Below are 26,344 nucleotides of genomic sequence, written 5' to 3'. Positions count from 1 at the left end.
AATTATAAGTTAGGCAAAGCACGCAGGCAGCCAGAAGGGGCAGGGCTGAAGGCCAGGGCTGGCTGGCCTTGGCTTGTAAAGCTTGAAGCTCCTAGGCTGGGGTTGCGAGAGGGGCTCCAGGTGTGGGAAGCGCGCGGGCAGAGGGTGTGGGTTGGGGTGCTGAGGAGGTGGGCAGTGGCAAGAACTTGGAGGAAGCTGGAAGGGGCGGGATCGATGGACGAGGCTGGCTGGAGGCGGTCGGGGTCGGGTGAGCGAGGCTGAGTGGAGGGAGAGTGGACCGTGGGCTAGGCTGCGTGGAGGAAGGAGGGGGACACTGGGTCGGCTGGGCGCGAGTTTGAGTTAGGGGACAGGAGGAGGTTGAAAAAGAAGGAGAACTACAAGAGGCATTCTATTTACTCCAAGATCTCATCTTGTCATCCAGTCCACCCTACCATGGTTTTGAGGCCAGGATTGAAATGAAAACGAGGACAGGGCCAGGCGGCTAACATTAAGTTTTCTTCCATTCCCGAACCAGGCCTTCCAGATATGTGGACCTGTCTCTGGAGCGGTAGCGCTTCACCACCATCTCTATCTTCTGTCTTCTGAGGGATCCTGAAACCTCTGTCATGGAAAAGTACCACGTGTTGGAGATGATTGGAGAAGGCTCTTTTGGGAGGGTGTACAAGGGTCGGAGAAAATACAGTGCTCAGGTGGTGAACAAAGAGGGGTATCTTTTGGTTGGGATTCTGCACCCCCAACTCCAGGGGGAAATAGGGCCAGAAGGGAAACATTCAAACTAACCTGTGTTCCTAAGGCATGGACTCTTTCATACTTCTTATGGAGTATGAGCTCTGAAATTGGATTACTTGGGTTCAAATCCTAGCTCTACAACTTTCTAGCTTTAGAACTAGGGACAAGTTACTTACTTAACCTTTCTATGTCTCAGTTTCCTCATCCATAGAGTGAAGATAAGAACAGTATCTGATTGATGGGCTTGAGGATTAAATGTGATGTCACACTGCATCACTTAGTACAGTGCCTGGCACCTAGTAAACAATAATTAAATAGTGTTATTACTATGAATATCGTTCCATGCAGGAAGCAATAAACCACCCGAACTGTATTCTCTCATCATCTTTTCTTCCCTCCTTTCCTCCTAAATCCCTTATATCTTGAGTTCTTTACCTAGATCAGAACACCTCGCCCAGAATCCACCAAAGGGATCTGTCTGGCAGATGCTGGTTCTTCCTAGGGCAAGGGGTAGGGGAAGCCTGGGTAAGGCCAAGGCACCATTGGGAAAGTGGAGTGAAAGAAAAGCAGGTGTAATGAGAATTGCTCAATCTAAAGTCTCAGTTCTGGAGCTCTGAGGCTAATGTTTCAATAGGGTGGTTAGGCCTTGGCTCTTCATCTTACCACTGACAGGTGGTGGCCCTGAAGTTCATTCCAAAATTGGGACGCTCAGAGAAGGAGCTGAGGAATCTGCAACGAGAGATTGAAATAATGCGGGGTCTGCGACATCCCAACATCGTGCATATGCTTGACAGCTTTGAGACTGATAAAGAGGTGCATTTTTTGTTTGGGGTCATCTCTCCCCAAGAAGACGGGTCCCGGGAATTTCCCAACTTCAGAATGCATAAATCTGGAGCCATCAATGCCTTTCCCTTCTCCCTTCAGGTGGTGGTAGTGACAGACTATGCTGAGGGAGAGCTCTTTCAGATCCTGGAAGACGACGGAAAACTTCCAGAAGACCAGGTATGTCTCCTGACTCCAATTTTTCCCCACCCCTGACTCTCTTTGGGTTAAGGACTGGTAGGGAAAGCTGAAGGTGCCGAGAGTCTCCGTTTTGAAAACTGAGAAAAATACTAGAGCCTAGGTGTATATAGAGGCAGTGTGGTGTGACAACAAAGTATATCAACTCTGGAGCCAAAATCTGAATACAAAGGTTGGCTCTGCCACTTTCTCACTGGATCCTCTTGTGAAAGTTACTTTCACCTCTTTGTGCTCAGTTTCCTCTTTTTAAAATGGAAATATTAATAGTGTCTATCTCATAAAATTACTGTGATGATTAATGGGTTAATTCATATAAAAATGTTTAAAAGAGTGCCTGACACACAGTCTTCAACATAGTTACCTATTATTAATGTTGTTATTAGGCAGTGTTACAGAAGAAGAGCCAGTGTGGTGGTACCAGAGTGGGCTGGACGGTATATGGGTTGTGGGTAAGATTTGCCACCAAGACATACTGGTTAGCAGTGGGATTTGGTTGAACACATTTTCCATCCACACTTATTCTAGGGATTTCTCTGTACTCTCGCAAGTAGTTCACCCTCAGGACTTCCTATCTCAGTATTCTATTTCCTTATGAGCACTCATCATTATTTGTAAGTCATCATCTCATTCCTTTTGTCTGTCTTGTTTCTTTGACTACTTTTGAGAAAGGGATATTGTCTCATTGAATAACAGCTAACATATATTGAATGCTTACTAAGTGCGGGCACCATTCTGAGCATTACATTGCTTTACATACTTTAATATAATCTTCACAATAATCCTATGAGGTAGGTGGTATCATTATTGTCACCTTATAGATGATGAATCTGAGAGGCGTATGATAATTTGCGCATGGTCATGCAGCTAGTGAGACGTAATAAATTTTCTTTGAATGAATGAGCAAATGAAAGAGTGAATGAGTAAGTGAGCAAGAACTGTGGAAGGTAGTGTGTGAAGCTCTGAAAGAAAGAGAAGGAAGGGGAAAGTCACAGCCACTGTCGTATTAGGGAGGAGTCTTTGGGCTTGTCAGCAGGTTCCTTCCTCTCACCTCTCTTGTCTTCCTCCCACCTGACTGACCCCTAGGTTCAGGCCATTGCTGCCCAGTTGGTGTCAGCCCTGTATTATCTGCATTCCCACCGCATCCTTCATCGGGACATGAAGCCTCAGAACATTCTCCTTGCCAAGGGTGGTGGCATCAAGCTCTGTGACTTTGGGTGAGGAGCCTGACTTTCCGTGTCTGCTTCCCGTTCTGCAGGGAGTCTTAGACCACATACATGGCTTACTCGGGCCTCATTTTAGAACCTGAAATGGAGACTGGAACTCCCACTAGGTCTTTTGGAAGGTGCTCTCTCTTTTTGGGTTTGGGATATCTCAGACAATAAGGAGGAGGAGTGACCGTGTCTGGTTTTGATTGACAATCTTCTCTCCATTTTCATGCCATCATCTGCAGTTTTGCCCGGGCTATGAGCACCAACACGATGGTGCTGACATCCATCAAAGGCACACCCCTCTACATGTCTCCAGAGCTGGTGGAAGAGCGACCGTATGACCACACTGCAGACCTCTGGTCTGTGGGCTGCATATTGTATGAGCTGGCTGTAGGGACCCCTCCCTTCTATACCACAAGCATCTTTCAGCTGGTCAACCTCATTCTCAAGGATCCTGTGCGTTGGCCCCCCACCTTTAGTCCTTGCTTCAAGGTAATAAAGAAAGGGAGATTACTTCTGCATCAAAAACCTGTCTCCCTCTGCTCCTGTTCCCTTTTCCAAAATCCTTTCCCAGAGCTGAGACAGGACTTTGCAGTTACTAAATTAAGGCAGGAGCTGGGCCAAGCTGCCTTCCTTTTTTTACTGCAGGGGCTTATTCTTGGAGGGTGTTCTAAGGTCTGCCCAACTTATGAATGGCAGCCCTTCCATGGGCCAGGCTATCCTGTGTCACAACGGAAAGGGGCTTTCAAGACACCTGAGGCAGATAGTGGTCCTTTTACATAAACTCTGTTTCACTTATTTTCTATCAGATGCAATGTCTAGATGATATCTGATTTTGCCAATGCAGCTTTCAGTCCTCTTCCTGAAAGAAGGATTCTTCAGATATCCAAATGGCCAGAGCTAGTGGGGCTAGCTCAGCATGTAGGGGCTGATGATAGAGACGGTGCCTGCTCCCTGCAGCTGCACCTAAGTCTCAGCCGGCTGGAGGAGTGGGGGGCAGGAGGGAGGAAAAAAAGTTGACGCTTTTTATTTCTTATCTAGGGCAATTTGGGCCTTGAACGGAATTTAAATGCAACCTTTTCTCAGAGTGAAATTTCATTATAACTTTCCTTTGCTTTAAGATGAAAAGGGACAGGTTTTTCCCCAACCTATTTTGTTGAGGAGGCCCAAGTAATTATCAAAAAGAATCTAAATAAAGAAAACTTAAGTGGGTGATATACATAGGATATTCATTCTCCCTTAGGGCAGATCTGCAGGTATCTTTAGTCAGAGCCATGGTATCCTAATCACTTTGTTTTTGAATAGTGGTCATAATCTGGTATCTTCTAGTATCTTCTAGTGGTCATAACCTAGTATCTTCCGTTCCTAGTTCAGGCTCCATTGAGGATTTCCCCAAAGATACCTCATAACGATGTACCCTTTTCAGAGACAGTCTCCCTACCCCTCTACCATCTGAACACTTGTTGAGAGATGTATGGTTTTGAGTGCTCCCAAACACATCTTTCCATAAGACCTGTGTGAATGTGCTTTTAACCATAAATGTGTCTGTTCCTCCCCAGCTGTAAACAAACTGCAGTCAAAGGGAGGGCAAAGTGAGCAGCTGGGCACTCCTTTGAATGTTTGCTTTCTGAAGATGACTGTGAAGGTGACATCCCACTCTTTCTCCTAGTTTTTTCCTCACTTCTTCACAAAGTTGGTGACATTGAAATTTCTGTTTCTCCTTCTGAGTTTCCAAAATGTCTGTGGACAAGAATTGGGGCTCCCCAGGAGATAAGGCAGTGAGTTCTGTCCATGATTTCAGCCAGGGAAATGAGGCCTAAGGATAGGTTTAAAGAGGGTGTGATCAAGACCAGTTTGTCTTCTGTAAGATCAGATTCCGGAGTCTTGGCTTGCAGGTTCTGCTGACGAGTTAGAGCGTATAGAGAAGTGAAGGCTGATGGGGGATTTTTTTCTCTCCACAGAACTTCCTGCAGGGACTGCTCACCAAGGACCCCCAGCAGCGTCTGGCCTGGCCAGACCTTTTACATCACCCCTTTATTGCTGGTCGTGTCACCAGTGAGTCATTAGGGTTCCCCAGGGCTTTTGCACTTCCCTAGTATTCTCAATCCACCCACCTTCCCCCAACATCTGGATCTAACATATCTCTTTACCTCTCCAGTTTGAACTTTCTTACTAGGCCTTTGCCAAACCTTTGCCGCTTCCCTTACAACCCCCCTCCCTCTTTGTCACTTTGTTCAAGTGATATTCCACAGAAGCCTGGAGACGCTGAAGTTGTCTCTGGCCCAGTGGACGTGGCACAGCTCCTATATGATAATGTCTTCCCCCCTTCCCTCTGCAGTAATAACCGAACCAGCAGACCCAGATTTGGGTACCCCATTCACCAGTCGCCTCCCCCCAGAACTTCAGATCCTAAAGGACCAACAGGTGCATCAGCTGGCCCCCAAGGGCAATCGATCTCGCATCTTGCGTCAAGCTTATAAGCGCATGGCTGCGGAGGCCAAGAAGAAGGTCTGTGGGAATATGTGACATGACCAGGCTAATGACTGAGGGTTGTGGGAGAAGGCAGATGACTTTCTAGGGTTGGGAAAGAGCCACAAATAGGATTTATACTGCCTTATGGCAACGAAATAGTTCTCATTCCGTGTCTCCTGCCTACTTCCCACAGAAACACCACAACACAGGACCTGCCCTTGAGCAAGAGGACAGGACCAGCAGGGTGGCTGCTGGCACAGCCCCACTGCCCAGGCTAAGGGCTAGTCCTCAGGAACCAGGCCTCTTGGCTGGGATCATGGCCTCAGAAATGAAGAACAGCTGGGCTGAGTGGGGTGCTGGAGAGGCCCCCCCAGCACCTCGGTGAGGAGGGTATAGCCAGGGATTTACAGGGTGAAGTATCTTGCAGATCTTGGGCTCTAGCCAAAGCAAATACAACATGGTCCCTGTCAACAGCCACTGCCTAAATATGGACATGGCCCTACGAGTCTGAGTCCTAGGTCCTTGAATTCTAATGCCACATACTTTCCTGATCGATCAGGAAACGTGGGAACTTTCCTTTCCTCTATGCCTCAGTTGTACATTAACTGAAAGGGAAAGAATCATCTCCATGAAAATGGGAAGGTTATTTGAGTTGGGAGCCACAGGTGTAAACTGCTAAGGTAGACTTGAGAATAAGATTCGAAGTGGGAGGGTAGTCCAGGATGTGTGTGTAGTGGTCAACATATCCTGTCCTGCCTTATCCTAGAAGGAGGTCTCCTCTTTCCAGTCCTATGTGGCTTGTTCTTCATTCCTATCCTGGGTCCAGAGGGAGGGACAAGTTAATGATCCCTAAGCCTCACAGGTCTAGAACTCATCCTACTCCCTGCTTCCTCTGCCAGAGAAAACCGGATCACCCAGGATTGTGAACAAGCATTCCCAGAGACGAGGCCAGAGGTGGCGGGCCAGGGGACCACTGAGGCAGTGGACCTAGAAAAAGAGGTGAGCCCTGGGGGCTCTTCTTGGCCTTGTTCCTGCCATGGGATGTTGGGTCTGGGTAGATGTTTTTCTAGAGCAGTGATTCCCAACCCTCCAAGTATGAGCTCCCCGTGTGTTCAAAATTGCTTTCTTGTTATTAATTTATAGATTTTAATTGCACAGTTATCCCAATTATTAAAAATTGGATAGATAGGTAAAATGGAAGTCCCTCTTGAACCTTATCTAGGTCCCAGAGGTGTCTGCTGTTATTAATTTCGTCTGTCTCCTTCCAAACTTTCTGTACTTTTACATATATGTATATGTACACATAGAAATATAGTTTGGCTGTTTTTTACATTACTGAGTTCATACCATATGTATTGTTTTGCCTCGTGCCTATATTACCATATGATCTGTTTTAGAGATCTTTCCACATCTGAACATGTAGTTCTACCTCAATCTTTTGCGTTTTTTAGGGTTTTAACTTTTTGAAATAATTTCAAACTTAAAGAATAATTGTGAGAATACCACAAAGAATTCCTGTTGTTAAAATTCTACCATATTTGCCTATGATTCGCTCTCTCCCTCTCTCTCTCTCTCTCTCTCTCTCTATATATATATATATATATATATGTATACGTACGTAGATATATACACATATATCTACATATATGTACATACACACACACACATACACACAGAGGGTGCCAAAAAAAGTATACACTTTTTTTTTTTTTTTTTAAGGGGAACAGGACTTTATTGGGGAACAGTGTGTACTTCCAGGACTTTTTTCCAAGTCAAGTTGTTGTCCTTTCAATCTTAGTTGTGGAGGGTGCCGTTCAGCTTCAAGTTGTTGTCCTTTCAGTCTTAGTTGTGGACCGCGCAGCTCAGCTCCAGGTCCAGTTGCCGTTGCTAGTTGCAGGGGGCGCAGCCCACCATCCCTTGCGGGAGTCGAACCGGCAATCTTGTGGTTGACAGGATGCATTCCAACCAACTGAGCCATTCGGGAGCTCTGCGGCAGCTCAGCTCAAGGTGCCGTGTTCAATCTTATTTGCAGGGGGCGCTGCCCACCATCCCTTGCGGGACTCAAGGAATTGAACTGGCAACCTTGTGGTTGAGAGCCCACTGGCCCATGGGGGAATTGAACCGGCAGCCTTCGGAGTTAGGAGCACGGACTTCTAACCGCCTGAGCCACCAGGCCGGCCCCGTATACACATTTTAAGAAAGGAAATTATGCTGATGGTAACCACTTTGAGCACCTCAGTATATATTGAGTATTACAATTTTAATATAGTTTTTTCCTGTCTTAAAATGTGTATACATTTTTTTGGTACCGTGTGTGTGTGTGTGTGTGTGTGTGTATAGATATATATCTCTATATCGATATAGATATTTATATAGATATATATATATAAATATCTATATATCTATCTCTGTATATCTATGTATAGGGATATATACAGATATGTCCATATATACATATGGACATCTCAACTTTCTGAATGATTTTAGGATATGTTGTAGTCATGTCCCTTTACCCCTAAATTCTTCAGTGCATATTTCCTAAGAACAAGGTCATTCACTTGCGCTACACAGTACATTTATAGAAGTCAGAAATTTAACACTGATATAATTCTGTTACTTAATCTCCAATCCATGTTCAAATTTTGCCAGTTGCTCCAGTAATGTTCTTTATAGCAAAATTTTTTTTCTTGGTCCATGATCCAATCCAGTGTTAGGTATTATATTTAGTTGTTTTGCCTCTTCAGTCTCCTTTAATCTGGAACAGTTCCTAGTCTTTGTTTTTTGTGACTGACAATTTTGAGGTACACAGACCAGTTATTTTGTAGAAGATTCCTCAAAATCTGACCAAGCAAAATAAGCCACACAGAAAAAGTCGAGAACCATATGATTTCACTGATATGTGGGATACTAAACTGAAAGCAACAAAAGAACAAGACAAGTAAACCAAAAACTCAGACACAGACAATAGTTTAGTGGTTACCAGAGGGGAAGGGGGAAGGCAGGTGGTAGATGAGGGAAAAAGGGATCAAATATTTGGTGATGGAATGGAAAAAAAAGAAGGAATTTCCTTATGCATTTTTGGTAGGAATACTACATAAGAGATACATCGTCAGTACCACAATCTTCTTAATAACTTCATGGTATTTCCTAATAGGGATGTGCTGACCAGCTTTATGTCATTTCCAATTTTTAAAATTATAAACCATGCTACAACAGACATCTTTCTAGGTATCTCTTTATGCAGACACACCAGTGTTCTCCAACAGACTTTTCAAGACCTCTTACTTACTACCAGCTCTATAGCTTTTTAAACTCGTGTCTGAAAAAATGCATTTGTGTCAATGGAGTCACTGGTGGTTTGCAGTTACTTCATGGTCCCCCAGATTGGGAGCTACTGCTCTCAACCTTACATACTTCTCATGACCTCTTTTACTCCCTTGTGCCTCAGGAGCCAGACAGTGACAATGACGGCAGCGATGAGTGGCAACACCTGCTAGCGACCACCGAGCCTGTGCCCATCCAGCTGAAAGCCCCTCTTACCCTGCTGTGCAATCCTGACTTCTGCCAGCGCATCCAGAGTCAGCTGCATGAGGCTGGAGCACAGGTGACAGACAGAAGGATACTGTGGAGGGGATTTGAGACTATTTTCACAGATGAGGCATTAAAAAACATTGGCATAAGGAGAAAGAGAAAGTTTGTCCGTTTTCAATTGTTTTTCAGTTCATCTGCTTCATTCTAGGAGATTTGCTAACCTGTTAGTAACACAGAAAGAGCAGGCCTCGGGTTTCTCTTTCTGAAGGGCAGAGTATTTATCCAGAGCAGGGGTCCGCAAATTCCTGATGGTAAATATTTTAGGTGGTGTGGGCCACGAGGCAAAAATGGAGGACATTTTATGTAAGTACTTCTACAGTGAGAGAAAACACATTTGTACAAAATATTTATTGACAAAATGAAAAATATAGATGTAACAACTACACAATATTTTCTATAATGGGTATACTAACGAGAAGAATACGATTTATTTTTAGGGAATAACATTTTGCTTAATTGGCATTCATAGTTAGTGTTCCCTCTTACAAAGCCTTTCCTTGCTTCTCGGAAACACAGTGATCTTCCTTTCTGGGAACTCACTGAAATATCCTGCCTGCATCTCTGCCCCTCTCTTTAAAGTCTGTTTTAATGATTTTTAGTAAGTGTGAAACCATCACCATAAATCCAATCTTAGAACATTTTCATCACCCCAATAAGATCCCTCAGACCCAGTTAGTTAATCATCATTCCTACCCCAGTCCCAGACCACCATTAATCTACCTTCTGTCTCATGGATTTGCCTTTCCTGGACATTTCATATAAATGGAATCATACAGTATAGAGTTTTTCTGGTTCCTTTCACTTAGCTTAATGTTTTTGAGGTTCACTCATGCTGTAGCGTGCATCAGTACTTCATTCCTTTTTGTTGCTGATCAGTATTCCATTATATGGACATACATCACATTTTGTTTGTCCATTCACCAGTTGATGGACATTCGGGTTGTTTCCATTTTTTGGCTTTTATGAATAACGCTGCTATGGACAGTCACATGGACGTCTTTGTGGACATATGCTTTCATTTCTCTTGGGTGGATACCTAGGAGTGGAAGTGCTGGGCCATATGGTAGATTTATGTTTAACATTTTAAGAAACTGCTGAACATCACCATTTTGCATTCCTCTCAGCCATGTATGAGGGTCCCCATTTCTCCACATCCTTGCCAACATGTATTATTGTCTATGTTTTTAATTATAGCTATTCTCGTGAGTGTGAAATAGTATATCATTGTCATTTTAATTTGCATTTTGCAAACGACTAATGTCAAGCATCTTGGCTTATTAGCCATTTGTATATCTTCTTGGGGAAATACCAATTCAGTTCCTTTGCTCATTTTTAAATTGGGTTGTTTGTATTCTTATTGAATTGTAAGAGTTCTTTATATATTCTGGATACAAGATCTTTTTCAGATACGTGATTTGCAAATATTTTCTCCCATTCCATGCTTTGTCTTTTTATTCTCCTAAGAGTATCTTTTGAAGCACAAGGGTTTTGAATTTTGATGAAGCTCAATTACCATTTTTTCCTTTTGTAGATTATGCTTTTGTTATTGTATCTAAGAAATATTTCCAAACCCAAAGTCTTGAAGGTTTTCTCCTATGTTTTTTCCTAAAAGTTTTCTAGTTTTAGCTCTGACATTTAGGTCTCTGACCCACTTTGGGTTAATTTTTGTGTACAATGTGAAGTGTACGCATACAGTGTGAGGGATCTAAGTTCATCTTTTGCATGTGGATATACAATCGTCCCAGCACCACTTGTTGAAAAGACTCGCCTTTCCTCAGTGAATTGCCGTGGCAACTGGTTCGCGTTTGGCCCTTACACAGTGTCCTCTTCGTGTTGGACAACTTTTCAGTAGGGAAGCAGGTTAAAAGCTCTGCCTCCAGGGTAAGACTTCCTGAGTTGGAATTCCATCTGAAGCGACTCTTTAGCTGTGTGATTATTGACTACTTAACCTATCTGGATGCTTCAATCTCCTCACCTATAAAATGGGTAATTATATTTACTTCAAAGGGTTATTGTGAAGATTAAATGAGCATGTAAGTGAAAAGATTTAGAATAGTGAATAGCATACTGTAAAACACTTGGTGTAAATGTTATTCTTCTTTTGAAGAATATCGTTTTAAAGAATAACCATTTAAAAATATAATACTGTCCATCACTTGCAGGCTGTATAAAAATAAGTGGTAGGCTTATTTAGCTCATTTAGCCTGTAGCTCATAGTTTGTCAACCCCGATCTAGAGTTGAATAATATTGTTTTGTCTATCTGGAGTTGAATAACATGGTTTTGTGTCCATTGTTTTTCATTTTCAGAAGTGTGTACGTGAGTGTGCGTGCGTTTGTTTTGTTTTGTCTTTAAGATGAAGGGCTGGAGAAGGGAGGGAGCAGGCAGGAATGGCATTGGGCCTGACAGAGAGATCCTGCGGGGTGGTCCCCTCCTTCTTGTTCACTGCTGTTATAAGTCAGGTGACGTGACCATCTGTAATCCTCTTCCCTGGTACAGTTTCCCTATTTCCCTCTTCTCCTTCTCTGTGCTTTAGGCTCCCAGAGACAGGAATGGCAACATCTGGTGATACGCCAACTCCTTGGGGACACTTGGTGACTGTGACTCTCCTTTTATCTCTGATAACAGTGATGCCTCCTTCTTTCACTCAGATCCTGAAAGGCATGCTGGAGGGCGCTTCCCGCATCCTTCCTGCACTCCAGGTCCTGAGCAGTCTTCTATCCAGCTGCAGTGACTCTGTTCCCTTATATTCCTTCTGCCGCGAGGCAGGACTCCCTGGACTGCTGCTCAGCCTCCTCAGACATAGCCAGGAGAGCAACAGTATTCAGCAGGTAAGCACGACGCGAGGGGCCTCTGACGACTTCCAGGAGTTTCTTCTCCTTGGGTTTCTCTTCTTCGAACTGCCATCTCTATTCAGACCAGTTGCCTTTCATTTTCTTTCCTCCTCTTTCTCATTAGTAGACCATGAATTACAAACTCTAATGCCTTCTAAGGCCAGGCAGATGTCAGCCAGGGAAGTAGATGATGTGGAACCGTGTGAGTAGTGGGGAATGTGATAAACTGGAGAGCTCGTGCCCAGTCTAAATGGGACATCCTCTCCTCAGCCAGAGCCTACTGCCGCCATGTGGGAATACAGGCCCAGTATTGCCAGGTCTTCCAATTTTCCAACTGAAGCTAGAAATCCAGATTTTATGTGTCATCTCCTAATATTTAGAGTACTGTGTTTTGAAGTGTTAAATCCTTGGCTTTATTGACCCAATTTTACAGAGCAGAGTACTGAAATCCAGAGAGTGACTGGCTCATACATAGGCACTACCTTGTAAATGGTCACGGAGACGATAGTGGACGAGCTGGGATTGAGACTCAGCGTGTTTGAGATGAGTCTCCCCCATGCTGTGTCCTGCCGCAGCTGAGCCAAGGACAGAATAAAGAGAACCTAGGCTGAGGCAGCGAGAAAACTGCACTCTGCTGATGAATATTAAACTTGAGTGTTTTAAAGAAATTTCGAAAAGATTTTGATCTGTTTTGAAAAACAGAATCTCTTAAACTCCAAAATGTTGTTAAGGTCAAAGCAGACACATTTTCAGTCTATTTATAGCCCATTGACCGCCACTTGTTACCTCTGATCTCCTCTCTCTGTCCATTCTGCCCATCTCTTCCCCGTGCCCCATTCTGTCTGGTCTACCTGATTGGATACCTGATACCTTTTTTTACTGCGTTTCTAGTCTCTGTCTCCATCCCCTACATTGCCCTTACTCTTTGTCCTCTTCCTCGGCAGCAATGTTGGTATGGGACCTTCTTACGGGACCTGATGGCCGCGATTCAGGCCTACTTTGCCTGTACCTTCAATCTGGAGAGGAGTCAGACAAGTGACAGGTGGGATGAGAGGCAGTTTTGCTCTATTGACCAGTTTGGCTTCAATTTCTATTCCCATTTCTTCCTTTCTCCATTAGGAAGCAACTAAGTGAGGAGAAGCTGTGATTTGTGACAGATTTAGGGATCAGCTGACTGACCCCTCAGAGTCCAGCTAGTCCTTGTAAGGACCCTGAGACACCTCCAAGTTTGCCCCAAGACTTTCAGGTTTTTAGGGTCAGCAATCACCATACACTAAATGAAAGGATCAAGATGTGAATAACCTAGGGAAATGACAAAGAAGGGGGCTTAGAGGGTGTGTATGTGAGTCTGTGTGTGTGCTTCGCAGGGGACAGAAGAGGGAGCATTCTGATGTGTTCCTTTGCAGAGCTTCTCTTAGCTGCCCAGAATGGATGCATTCACCACATCTGGGCTTTTAGTAGAGAGAGGAGAAGAAACCGTGGGCTCACTTCCCCCCCTAGCCTACAGGTATTTCAGGACGCTGCCAACCTCTTTCTGGACCTGTTGGGGAAACTACTGACCCAGCCAGATGACTCTGAGCAGACTTGGCGGAGGGATAGCCTTACGGTAATCGGCTCCCATTTCCACATTTCTGTCTCTCCTGTCTTTCTCCGTGTTTCTCCCATCCCCAATCTGATGGCTAGATAGGGTTAGATCAAAGGAATACATCAGACATTCATTGAATGCCAACTATGTGCCATATGCAATTTGAGTAAGAGAAAGCTCCTATCTTCAAGGGACCAGGGATAGTCTAGTAGGCAGATGTAAAGTGCTCAAGGACAAAAGTGTAGAAAGCCCATTAGAACGTGGTATAAAATCCAGAAGCACCACTGAAGAAGATGAACACTCCTTCGAGGGTCATAGAAGAAATCCTGAAGAAGGAAATCATCTCTGCTCGGATTTGGAGAGTACATAGAAGTTTGCTAGGTGGATGAGGCAGGAAGTAGAGGGGATATTCCAGGCAGAGGGAGCAACCTACATAAAGGCCCGGAGGCAGTAAGCCCTGTGGACTATTTCAGGGAACCACATATAGAAGTATTTCTTCTTGAAGTGACTTGCAGATCAGCCAGTATTTCTCCATCTTGTGAGTTTTCTCCCCTGAACTCCGGAGGTGAGGGACAAGAGAATGGAGGATTGAATGAGAAAGTCTTGGAGGAGGCAGTTACAGGGGAACATGTGCAAGGAAGTAAACGATTGCCTGGTTGCTGTTCAAACTGGCACCTGAGAACACAGATCTAGGCTACATCCCTGCCTCTAGCCAGCAGTCCATTCAATTTCTCCCAGTCTGAGAGCCTATTTTAGCATCCCTCACTCTTTCAAATCAGAAAGCTTTTAATATCTAACCTAAATGTTGGCCGGCAGTGACTCACATTATTGGCCAGCACTTCTTACAGGTCCTTGTAGCACGGGGAGTTTGGGATAAATACCCTGCCTCCTGAAATTCTGACTCAGAAAACTGGGTTGATAGGGACCCAGGAATCCCCAGCACTTCTCATACTCCTGGTCGCAGGTAACACTTTGAGAAACACCGTCTAGGGAGCAGCTGATCAGAGAGAAGAAGGAATGACACCTGAAATTCCTGTCCTTGAAATGTGAAGGCCGTTATAATGCATCTTCTGTACGAGAAATACTTAGAATCAGACAGCTCGTCCCTCTGGGTGTTCCTCCTCTTTTCTCAGGCTGTTCAGGGGTGCTTGCTCCTTCCCCTAAGCCCAATCAGTTTTCTGACGCCCTCATGCTAACCGTGCCTTGGTGTCCTTTACTGTGAACCCTGTCTGCCCTTAGTGCTTTACTGTTCTGTGTGAAGCCATGGATGGGAACAGCTCGACCATCTCCAAAGCCTTCTACTCCAGTCTGTTGACGACACAGCGGGCTGTGTTGGACGGGCTCCTTCATGGCTTGACAGTTCCACAGCTCCCTTTTCACACACCTCCAGGTAACCAGCATAGGGAGGGAAGGTTCTCTGGACTTCACTGTTGAGTGGGTCCGGCTCTGCACGTTTAATTGGTGCCCAATAAATAACTGAACTGAACAAATGAAGGGAGCCATGTGAGAGAAGCAGCTAGCCCCCACCCTTCATTCTTTGCCTTTCTCCATAGGAGCCCCTCAAGTGAGCCAGCCACTGCGGGAGCAGAGTGAGGATCTGCTGGGAGCCGTTTCCTCTGCACTGGCAGCCATGTGCGTTGCTCCTGTGGGGCTGCCTAGCTGCTGGGGAGCCAAGGAGCAGGTCTGAGCTGCAGTCTCTCATTCTTCTCGTCCTTCTTCCTAGAGTTGCCAGCTTCTCAGAAAGGCAGACAAATAAACTGTGGTGCTTTCCTGTACTCAGTACTTGCAGAAACTGCTCCAAGCCTGGGTCTGGGCCATTTGCAGACCATGATGTAGCCAAAATCCCAGAGGCCTTGGTTACAGAGCTCAGTGACGAACTGCCCTTGTGGTTGCGTCGCTGACCTGAAGCCACCAGTGATGCTTCTTCAAGGTCTCAGGAGTCAGATTTCCTGTTCCCTGTTGGCTAGCAACACTTTCCTCTGTACCTGCCACACGGGCTAAATAAGCCCATGACTTTTGGTTCTCCATTGGCCATGAAGACCGGGAATGCAATGGGATCTGAGGTCCCTGGTGAAGCGGGGCCTAGCGAGGGTTTGAGAGTACTGACTAGTGGAAGATAGGATAGGATAGGATTGGAATAATGGAAATCCGGTTGAGTCTTCAGTTATGTCCCTATAGATCTCTCGTCACTTGGCAAATCAGCTCACCGAAGACAACAGCCCCCTGAGGTCATCTCTCATCTCTGGCCTGCAGCATCCCATCCTGTGCCTACACCTTCTCAAGGTACTGCCTGCCCATAACTCCGGGCACTTCAGATTTCTTTTTAACCCCCAGGACTGAGAGAGAGAGACATGGAGAGAGATGAGAGATCCCCTTGCAGAACCTTTTTCTGCTTTTAAATCTGCTCAACTGAGATGGCCCCACTGTTAGCCCATCCTCACCCAAACTGAGAAGTACGTCAAGAGCTGGAAGTAGCCCAAACTTCTCTAACACCCGCAAGTGTGGATGCCAGATCTGTGGAGAGGCTAGCCTGCTTTCAGCCGAGCCTTCCAATATAGGAGCCCAGGTGCTGCTCTGCTCACTGACAGACTTCTCCCCACCCCTTCAGGTTCTCTACTCCTGCTGCCACATCAGTGAGCCCCTGTGCCATCTTCTAGGGCGAGAGCCCCTGGTCTTAGAGTCACTGTCCATGGTGGTCCAGGGCAAGGTAGGCCAGCAATATAGGCGGGCATCTCATGGTGGCCCCGTCATCTGATTCCGAGGTCGCTCTGATCATTTAGGTTTCCTTTGTAGGTAAAGGTAGTGGATTGGGAAGAGTCTACTGAAGTGACACTCTGTCTCCTCTCCCTTCTTGTCCTTCGGCTCCAAGATCTACCTCCTGGGTGAGTCATAAAGTAGGCTCTCTGCACTGAAATCTTCCATTTGTATAGCTCACCCTGACATAGAATATGGGGAGTGGCACCCTATAACCTATCCTTAGAAGGGATTGGGATAGAGAGAGTGAAGTTTTCTCTACCAAGAATAGACTTGGATTCCCACCAACTTTGTGACTTGGAGTCGGACATGCAGCTTAGGTGGCGAGTGCCATCCAAGGGAGAGGGAAGGCCACCCACCGGCCTGCTTTCACACTGCTGCATTCCTTAATGTATCTCCTTATTCCAGAGTGGAGAAGCTAGGCAGTGAGATTGCTGCTGTCTTTACCCATTCACACGTCGTCTCTCTTGTGGTGAGTTTTCAACCTTCATCTTCCTCCTCCTTTTACCCTGTCATCCAACCCTTCTGGAAGCAGGGATGTCATTATCCCCTTTGCAGCTGTTTATGAGGCATTTTGCTGGCCTGGGACAGAGACCTAAATCTTTCTGCCTGTGCTGAATACCATTCAGATTTGGACATTCCTTCTCTAACTCTCCAGAGTGCAGCAGCCTGTCTCCTGGGACAGCTTGGTCAGCAAGGGGTGACCTTTGACCTCCAGCCTGCGGAGTGGATCGCTGCAGCCACACATGCCCTGTCTGCCCCTGCGGAGGTGAGGCTTGCCAGGACTGTGTGGACATGTTTTCTCTAAGTCAAACAAGGACTGCATTCATGGAGAAAAGGCTGGAGTACCAGCCAGCCTAGAGTTAACTAAGGAATGCTAAAGGAATCAAGGAGTCTTTCCTACCCTTCTGCCCCCAGATAAATGACCCCTCTCAGCCCAGACTGGTCAGGGCTTCAGATCTGTTGTTAACGCTCTGGACTTCTAAAGAGGGAAAAGGCGTCATCTGTCTCATGGACTTTGGCAATGCCTGCTAAAGGAGCTCTCTCTGAGGCCCTCTTTTCTAGTCCATTTTCTTCACTGCCACCAGAGTGATCTTGCTTAAAGGAAAATCTGGTCATTTGTTGATTACTTACTACATAAATATAAATATGTATTGAGTAGCAGGCACTATTGTAGGCTCTGAGAATACAGCAGTGAATAAAAGACAAAAGTCTTGCCCATGTGGAGCTGGTATAAGTCGTCAGTGGCTTCCCACTGCTTCTGGGATAAAGTGCAAATTCTTGAACAGGCTACTCAAAGCTCATCTCTTACCTCTGGGCTCTGTAATCTTCCTATACCGAACGAGTCACCATTTCTAAAATTCACTATGCTGTTTCATGACCCGCCTCTACGTATGCTATGACTTCTACTTGGAATATTCTCCCTTCCCACCTCTACCTTCTCTTGTCTGCCTTTTTAACTTTTAATCCTACCAGGAGGCAGAGTTAGGCACTCTCAACTGTGAAGCCCCCACCCCCACCCCAGCCTCTTGTCTGGAAAGTCTCTTCCTAAACTATAATTGTTTCTGTGTCTGCTGACGCCACCAGACTGTGTGTCTTTAGGACAGAGTTAGTCATTGACTGAATAGGCAGGAACCAAGACTCCTAAGTCCAGAAGAACTCTCCCCACGGCCCCAGGCCGAGGAAGGCCCCAGGCTCTTCCTGCTTGACCAGGAGTCCGGTGCACAGGCCTGTGAGACCACCTCATCCCTCTCAGGATCTGCATTCTGCCTCCCTCTCTCCTGCAGGTCCGGCTGACTCCACCAGGTGGCTGTGGATTCTACGATGGTCTCCTTATCCTTCTGCTACAGCTCCTCACCCAGGTACAGCTGCATCTTAGGATGGATGGGAAGTAAGGAGAGAGAAAATGGGCATTGTGGGGTGCCACTGGACACTAAAGAAGCATCTCACAAACTACTGTGCATGTGGTGGCCTTACAAGGGGCCCACCTGCCCTTGGAAGCTTTAAAAAGGGAACCATTCAGCTTATCCCTTGGGATTCAGTGGGAAAAAAAGCTGTAATTCCCTGGTTTCCAGTAGACCTACACATAGGTTGAGAGGTGGGGGTCAAGATGTAAGAAGAAAGGGAACTAAGACAACAGGGAAATCCTAGGTGGGAAAACAGAAGGAATTATTTCTCATAGGTCAGGGATAGGAGTGCAGAAAGGCCTTTTGATTCTTGACTTTGACTTCCCCACCCACCCTCTTTTCCTTTTGTTTCCAGCAGGAGAAGGGTAGCCTGATAAGCGACGTGACTAGCTCCGAAATGTGGACTGCTCTGTGGCACCGCTTCTCCATGGCTCTGAGGCTCCCCGAGGAGGTGTCCACACAGGAAGAGGAGCTGCTGCTGTCCAGTCCACAAAGCCCAGAGCCAGACTGGACACTGATCTCACCTCAAGGTACCTTTCCATTAGCACGGCGTCCTTTGTGGGGCCAGCGTATTGCTCCCTCTTCAAGAGAAGCGGCCTAGAACTGGGTTAGCCCATGGAGATTTCTGCTTCTGCTGCTGCTGCTGCTGCCGCTGCCGCCCGGGGAGAGGATGGCAGAATATACACTGGGGCTGCCCAGGGAGGGGGAGGTGACTGAATAGGTGGTAACCCTGGGAGCCATGGGGGAACAGGAGCATTGGGGACCCTTGCCTGCTCTACTGGGTCTTCATTCTTGGTGTTTGCAGGTGTGGCAGCCCTGCTGAACCTGGCGGTGGCCACCTTCATTCAAGAGCCCCAGATATGCCTGAACCACCTGTCTCAGCGTGGAAGTATCCTCATGTCCACCCTGAAGCACCTGCTTTGCCCCAGCTTCCTGCATCAGCTGGGCCAGGCGTGAGTCTGAACTAGAGGAGGGAGACCAAAAGATCCAGAGAGTCTGCAATGGGGGGTAAGAAGGGGAAGGCAGGAGAGAATTAGCTGACAGCTTGAGCTGTGAGGCAGGAAATGGTATCGCTGAGATTGGGGAAGGCGAGCTGGACTGGGGAATTGGAGGAGGGTGGGGGAGAGTGATAAGGGTGAGGGAGCCAGACCGAGTAAATCGTTCCCCGCTCCCCTCCTTAGGCCGCACGGCTCTGAGTTTCTCCCCGACGTGGTGCTCTCTGTCTGCCAGATCCTCTGCTTCCCCTTCGCCCTGGATGTGGATGCTGACCTCCTTGTAGGGGTCTTGGCTGACCTCAGGGACTCAGAAGTCGCAGCCCACCTGCTGCAGGTACATGGGAAGCTACCCAGGCATGAAAGTGGGAGAGGAAGATGGCCAGCCACTTCGTGCACTCGAATTCCCTTCCCGACAGCTCCAGGCTTCTCCCTGGCCCCTGTAAGACAGGAGCATCTGGCTTGACCTAAGAGAAAGCGTTCAGGCCTGAACAGAGGCGTGTGGTGGGAGCTGCGGCTGGGGCCTCCATTATCCCTTAGCTGGACTCTGTTGGAGCCCGTGGGGAGAACATCCCAGTATAGGTACTGGCGATTCAGCTTCTCCGTCAGGAATCCCTTCACTGGCAGTTTTTGGCATTAAGCAGTGGGCCTTTGACAAGCAGAGCAAGGAGTGAACTTGGAAAGGACCTGTTCTCTTGGGGCTCCTATTCTGTCTCCTGTGGGTCAGCTCTCCCAGCTCTGGGGTGTTTCTTATAGCTTGGCACTTGGGTTTTCTCCCAGATTTTTGGCTCCTTCCGGCTGTCGAGATGCAGTGTACTCTCCCTCTCCCTGAACTACTGTTCCCTGCTCTCCTCCCCCGCTTCGCCCAGGTCTGCTGCCATCATCTTCCGCTGCCACAGGTCGAACTGCCCATCAGTCTCCTCACACGCCTGGCCCTCACAGATCCCGCTTCACTCAACAAGTTTGTGAACGCCATGTCTGCCTCCCCTAGCACCGTCATCTTGTTTCTCTCAGTTGCCCTCCTGGGTAACCAGCCGCTGCTGACCTCTGACCTTCTCTCCCTGCTGGCCCACACAGCCCGGGTTCTGTCTCCCAGCCACTTGTTCTTTATCCAAGAACTCCTGGCTGGCGCCGATGAGTCCTATCGGCCCCTGCGCAGCCTCCTGGGCCACCCAGAGAATTCCGTGCGGGCCCGCACTTACGGGCTCCTGGGACACTTGCTGCAACACAGTATGGCCCTGCGTGGAGCTCTGCAGAGCCAGGCTGGACTGCTCAACCTTCTGCTGCTGGGGCTTGGGGACAAAGACCCTGCTGTGCGGCGCAGCGCCAGCTTTGCTCTGGGCAATGCAGCCTACCAGGCTGGTCCCCTGGGGCCTGCCCTGGCAGCCGCGGTGCCCAGTCTGACCCAGCTGCTTGGAGATCCTCAGGCTGGTATCCGGCGCAATGCCGTGTCAGCTCTGGGCAACTTGGGGCCTGAGGGGTTGGGGGAAGAACTGTTACAGTGCCAAGTACCCCAGCGGCTCCTAGAGGTGGCATGTGGAGACCCCCAGCCAACCGTGAAGCAGGCCGCCCTCATTGCCCTTCGGAGCCTCCGCCAGGAACCCTGCATCCATCAGGTACACCCCAGAGGACTTAGGAACCATGGTGTGGCTTGTGTTGCAGAGCAGTTTTCTGAGATAGTCTTTGAAAAACTAGGACACCCAGAAACCCGAGGTGTGTCCCTCTCTGGAAGCAGGAAACCCAGGACCAGTGTCTTGGAGATGAGTTTTCCATCTACCGTCTCCCACCCTAGAAGAGGGCTCCCTTGGGCTGGGAAATGCCTGGAATCTCAAGGACCACTGTTTGTCTCTTCTAGAGGCTGCATGGGAGGGAGATGAGGGAAGATAAGAGCTGTTGAGGTATAGGGTGGTTTCATTCTGGGGGCCATGCAGATGCCGTCTTTCTTAGCACTTACCACGTGAAAAGCACCATGCTAAGCATTTTAACTTCATTATCTGGTTTAAGCTATTCCTAATTCTGCATGCTATGAAACTGAGGCACAAAGAATTTAATAACTTGTCCAAATCACAAAGCTAGTATGTAAGATTGGACTTTTAAACTCAAGAGCCTGACTCCAAAGCCCATACTCTTAGCCACTGCTTTATTCTGCCTTTCCTTCTCAGTTTTCAATATATAAGCAGCCCAGTGAAATCACACATCTACCTACGATAAGGCTAAACCTCCAAATTATAAGGAAGTTTAGTGTGGTAGCCTTGGGTGGTTCATGCAATTTTAACACGATGGCAATGATATATATTATAGGGTTTTCTGGCAATCCATATGAGGATACAATAAAAGGGATTCTTGGCGATGATGAGACTCACTGGTCCAGATCCATGGCTGGGAATCACACCTTTTGGCTTACTATCACTGCTGCAGTCAGGACCTCTTCCTGGGGACAAGTGCATGGTCCCTTGAGGCACTGGTTTCTGGGTCTGTAACCAACCTGTGGTCCTGACGATTCCTGTCTCCAAGGTTTCTCTTTTCCCACACAACCTATTTCTTCCTTTTCTGGAGTGGGAATTGCTCGGCCAAATGAGAGTCTTTCACACATCATGTACTGTCCTCTGTTCTCCATCCCACAGGTGCTGGTGTCCCTGGGTGCCAGTGAGAAATTAGCCTTGCTCTCTCTGGGGAATCAGTTACTGCCACACAGCAGTCCCAGGCCCACCTCTGCCAAACACTGCAGGAAACTCATTCACCTCCTGAGGCCGACCCACAGCACGTGATCCCAGATTCCTGGGGTCCAGCCTCCAGCCTTTTTTGCCCTACTATTGCCAACTCTTCCTTCTTCTGCTCTACAAGCCACCAACTCAACCGCGAGTTAAAAAGATGAAAAAAGAGAGAGAAGCTGGCTGCCAACTCCACTGATTAGAGAACAAGATACTAGGAGAGATTTATGTACAAAGCTCCTTCCTCCCCCCAAATTCAGGATGATTTCAAACAGTAAACTAACTTCATTGCTATTGGTGCCAGAGAAGATTCCTTCCTTCTCTACATCCAGGGTTTTTTTCTCTGCTACTGTGCCTTTACCCCCAGGAACGTGCTCCTGGATCTTAGGGAGATGCTTCCTACCTGAGGAATCTCTTTCCGGAGCTCCTGTAATCCTCCTAGCAGTTTCTGGGTTGAGGTACACTGACTGCAGGACACATGGAGACAGCGCCTGCCTCAGCTCTAGGCGGCGGGGATAAACGCTCTGTCTGTTGTGGAGGGTTCCCCAGCCTATAGCCCGCATTCCATGATTGGGAGGGGGTGGGAAGTGTATCTTTTTCATTATGATTATTTTTATAGATGTTTGTAAACTCTTGTAATAAAAGGTGTGCCTCACCCTCCTGTGAGCTGCCAGGGAAAGGGGTTGGGAGGTACAGCAACACCTCAGCTGCTGTGTGGTGCTGGAAGCCCTGGTATCGTATTCACACAAGACTCTGCTGTGGGAGCTTATTGATATCTCCTCCTTCCTTGAAGCACCACTCCAGATGAGCAACATGTGGACTCCTACTTCCAAGCCCAGGCCAGTGGGGCTGAAATAGGAAAGGGTAGGATTAAACAGAGAGGTAAATTAGATTGCTTTGAGATCGCGGGCTTAGTGGCTAGATTTAACATTTGGTGGCGTTTCAGTGTGTAGGGAACCCCAGCTGCTTTAGTAGGGCAGTTGTGTATGGAGATGATGTAGTTTACCAGAAAGGGATGTTTGGTAGACCCATTAGTTAGAATCGTAACCCGGCTGGAAACATACTGAGAAGCTTAAACCTCGACTCATTGGATGCCTTGTGACAAGCTTCCCAGGGCCCTTATTTCTCCATCCATAAAATGGGAGACTGCTTTTGTCCTTCCTGAAATTCCAACTGTTTTAGAAGTGAAAGATGTTCCTTTTTTTTTTGGAAGAAACACAGGTTTATTCCAAAATGGCAGCATTAAGGGAAGACAGTGACACCTTGTCACAAAGACTGCCTTCCAGATGTTCCTTGTTTTGACAAGGAATTTTAGTTAGTCCTCATCTTTATCGCCCACTGATTGACTCTGTTCACATTTTAGCAAAAGGAATATTTTTACTTTCTAGAGACCACCATAATTTCCTCCTATCCAGATTATTTCAACTCACTTCAACGTATTTGTTGAATCCTTTCTGTATACCAGTCAGTGCCTGTCTCTCATAGACTTTCCATTCTGGTGGGAGAGACTGAACTTATTAAATTACATCTAGTATGTAGGAAAGTGATAAAAACTGAAGAAAAATAAGGCAGGGGAAGGGGAATGAGGAGTGCTGAGTTGGATGGTCACGGTAGGTCTCACTGAGAAGGCGACATTTCAGCAGACTTGAAGGAGATGAGGGAACGAGCAGTGTGCTATCTGAGGGAAAAGCACAGGCAGAGAGAATGATCTCTTCAAAGGCCTTGAGATGGAAGTATGCCTGGAGTGCTTGCGGAGCTATGAGGTCAGTTTGGCTGGAAGAAGGGAAGAAGGGGGAGAAGAATAGGCAATGAGCGCAGGACTGTGATGGGGACCAGATGTGGAAGGCTTGTGGATCTCGTACTTTGAATAGAGGAGGGATCTCCTGGAGAGTTTTGATAGAAGAAGGCTGTGATCTGCCTTATGTTCTAAGGGTTACTCTTCATTCTGGTGTCAATGGACTATGAAGAGGCGGGGAGGATGGGAAAGCAGGGTGAACAGTGAAGAGGCTATTGTAATAATGCAGGTATTCTGGACTAGAGTGGTACCAATGGAGTGATGAAAAGTGGTCAGATTTTTTAATATATTTGGAACATGGAGAAAGTAAGATCTCTGGACTGATTGGATGTGGGGATGTGAACAAAGGAAAGCAGACAAAGGTGACTCCAAGGTTTTGGCCTGAGCAATTGGAAGGATAGACTTGCCATTCACTGAAACAGGCAAGGCTGTTAGTGGAATGGTGGTGGGTGGGAAACCTGGAGTTCCATTTTGAATGCGTTGAGTCTTAATTGGAAATTTTCAAATACACACAAAAGTAGAGAGATTAGCCCAGTGAATGCCATCACTGCTTCAACAGCTATCACCTTGTATCCTTTTTTCACTTGGGTATTTTAAAACAAATCCTGGGCAACATACAATGTTACTGATAAGTACTTCTATGAGTGTATATCTCTACCAGATCAGAACTTTTGTTTTTGTTTTTAACAGAACCACAGTACTTACTAAACTAAGACTTGCCTGGATTTAGGCAAATACAATGTTGTTTTTTAAAATCTGGATTTTTTTCTAAAAGATAAACTAGGGGGAGTTACCTTATGAAAGAATTCTTCTTTTTTTCAAATAATTCATTTAATACTAGCTTGAGAGATCATGCTTATCTGGTACATAAACAATTTGATGTAGAGAAATTAAATATACATCCAAACTTTTTAGGCTATTGCATAAAGAAATACTTAATCATTTTACGAGGATGCATAATAAGGAAACATGTTCCCATCCTCGGGAGCATACAGTGTAAAGGATTAGAAATATGAAAACAATTTTATATCTAGCGATCATTGCACAAAGTGCTGAGAGGATTGGGAGTGAACGGTCTGAGTAGTGTCTGGAATTCAGAGAATGTCTGGAAGGCTTGAAGATTTGTGCCTGTGTATGAGCGTATATGTGTTTTACCTTTTGGGTGGCGGGGAGGGAGCTTCAAGTTTTCAAACATACATAAGCAGAGAGAATGGCATGATAAACCCCCATACCTTGATCCCACAGATTCAGCTGTTACCAACATTATGACACTAGTTCTCCCTATTCCTTTTTTAGTTTTGTCATTGCTATAGTTTAAAAAAGCATTCTATTTTGAAAAAATTTAAAGAAAAGTTTTAAGAATAGTACAAAGAACTCCCAAATACCCTTCACCCAGATTCATTAGCTGTTAACATTTTGCCACAATTAATTTTATCATATTTTTCTGAATGATTTGAGAGTATGTTGTAAATATCATGCCCTTTTACCTTTAAATACTTCAGTGAATTTCTTAAGATCAAGGATATTTACTTATATAACCACAGTATAATGAACAAAACCTGGAAACTTAACATTGATATAATACTATTAACTAATTTACAGTTCATATTCCAATCTTGCTGATTGTTCCAATAATGTTCTTTATACCAATTTTTTTCCTGGTCCAGTATCCAATCCAAGATCATGATTTGTGTTTGGTTGTAATTCTCTTTAGCCGGTAATCTAGAACCATTCCTCATCCTTTCTTTGTTTTTTTTCTGACAGTGATTGACATTTTGAAGAGTACTGGCCAATTTGGGTACATCTGATGTATCCTGGTGATTTGATTCAGGTTATATATTTTTGGCAGAAACACTACGTAAGTGATGATGTGTCCTCTTCGTACATCATATCTGGAGGTTGATGATGTTGCTTTTTCCCATTATTGGTGAAGTTACCCCTGATCACTTGGCTAAGGTAGGCTGGGCAAATTTCTGTTGCTGTAGTTTTTCTTTTTTCAATAGACTTTATAGTTTAGAAAAGTTTCAGATTTACAGAAAAATTGAACAGATAGTATAGAGTACACATATTATACTCCACCCCTACACATAATTTCCCCTATTATTAACATCTTACAGTATTATGATACATGTGTTACAATTAATGAACCAATATTTATATATTATTAACTAAATCTCATATTTTATTTAGATTTCCTTAATTTTTACCTAATGTCCCTTTTCTGTTCCAAGATCTCATTATACATTACATTTAGTTGTCTCCTTGGGCTCCTCTGGCTGTAAGTTTCCCAGAAGATTTTTGTTTTTGATGACCTTGACAATTTTGAGAAGTACTGGGCAGGCATTTTGTACAATGTCCCTCTGTTGGAATTCGTCTGTTTCTCATGATTAGATTGGGATTACAGTTTTGGGAGGAATATCACAAAAGTTATGTTCCATTTTCATCACATATCAAGGGCACATACTATCTACATGATCTATGCCTGTTGATATTGACCTTGATTACCTGGCTGAAGTAGTGTTTGTCAGATTTTTCTACTATTACTCCTTTTGCCCTACCCCACTCCCCTTTCTATTCTGTGCTTTTTGGAAAGAAGTCACTCTGCGCTGCCCACACTTAAGGAGTAGGGAGTAATGCTCTCCCTCCTTTGGGGCTGAGTATTTATTTGGAATTCTTCTGCATAGATTTGTCTCTTTACCACATTTGTTTAACATAGTCAACCATTTATTTATACTAGGGACTCATGG

The 26,344-nt window shown here is 45.9% G+C and overlaps 1 protein-coding gene across 6 annotated transcripts; it reads left to right on the top strand.

Annotated features, from left to right (window-relative positions):
- The first annotated feature begins 45 nt into the window (after positions 1 to 45).
- STK36 (serine/threonine kinase 36) lies at positions 46 to 23,004 on the top strand. Of its 6 annotated transcripts, none has more exons than XM_033112914.1 (27): positions 46 to 120; positions 515 to 689; positions 1,402 to 1,542; positions 1,654 to 1,731; positions 2,833 to 2,963; positions 3,200 to 3,449; positions 4,919 to 5,012; positions 5,296 to 5,465; positions 5,623 to 5,810; positions 6,329 to 6,428; positions 8,878 to 9,033; positions 11,671 to 11,850; positions 12,798 to 12,895; positions 13,354 to 13,459; positions 14,678 to 14,828; positions 14,992 to 15,119; positions 15,617 to 15,721; positions 16,047 to 16,145; positions 16,232 to 16,320; positions 16,601 to 16,664; positions 16,851 to 16,961; positions 17,980 to 18,054; positions 18,455 to 18,629; positions 18,905 to 19,052; positions 19,281 to 19,428; positions 19,961 to 20,707; positions 21,716 to 23,004. In XM_033112914.1, exons 2-27 carry the CDS (start codon positions 606 to 608, stop codon positions 21,857 to 21,859), a joined length of 3,960 nt encoding a protein of 1,319 aa, XP_032968805.1. In that variant the 5' UTR covers positions 46 to 120; positions 515 to 605; the 3' UTR covers positions 21,860 to 23,004. The 6 variants fall into 6 exon arrangements, with proteins under 6 accessions (XP_032968805.1, XP_032968806.1, XP_032968802.1 ...); XM_033112915.1 differs by having other exon boundaries at positions 12,795 to 12,895; positions 18,458 to 18,629; XM_033112911.1 differs by having other exon boundaries at positions 12,795 to 12,895.
- The last annotated feature ends 3,340 nt before the right edge of the window (positions 23,005 to 26,344 follow it).

Source organism: Rhinolophus ferrumequinum, chromosome 8, assembly GCF_004115265.2.
Source record: "Rhinolophus ferrumequinum isolate MPI-CBG mRhiFer1 chromosome 8, mRhiFer1_v1.p, whole genome shotgun sequence".
NCBI classification, from domain to species: domain Eukaryota; kingdom Metazoa; phylum Chordata; class Mammalia; order Chiroptera; family Rhinolophidae; genus Rhinolophus; species Rhinolophus ferrumequinum.
Note: the sequence above shows the minus strand (reverse complement) of the source record. Positions and strands in the feature narration are given on the sequence as shown.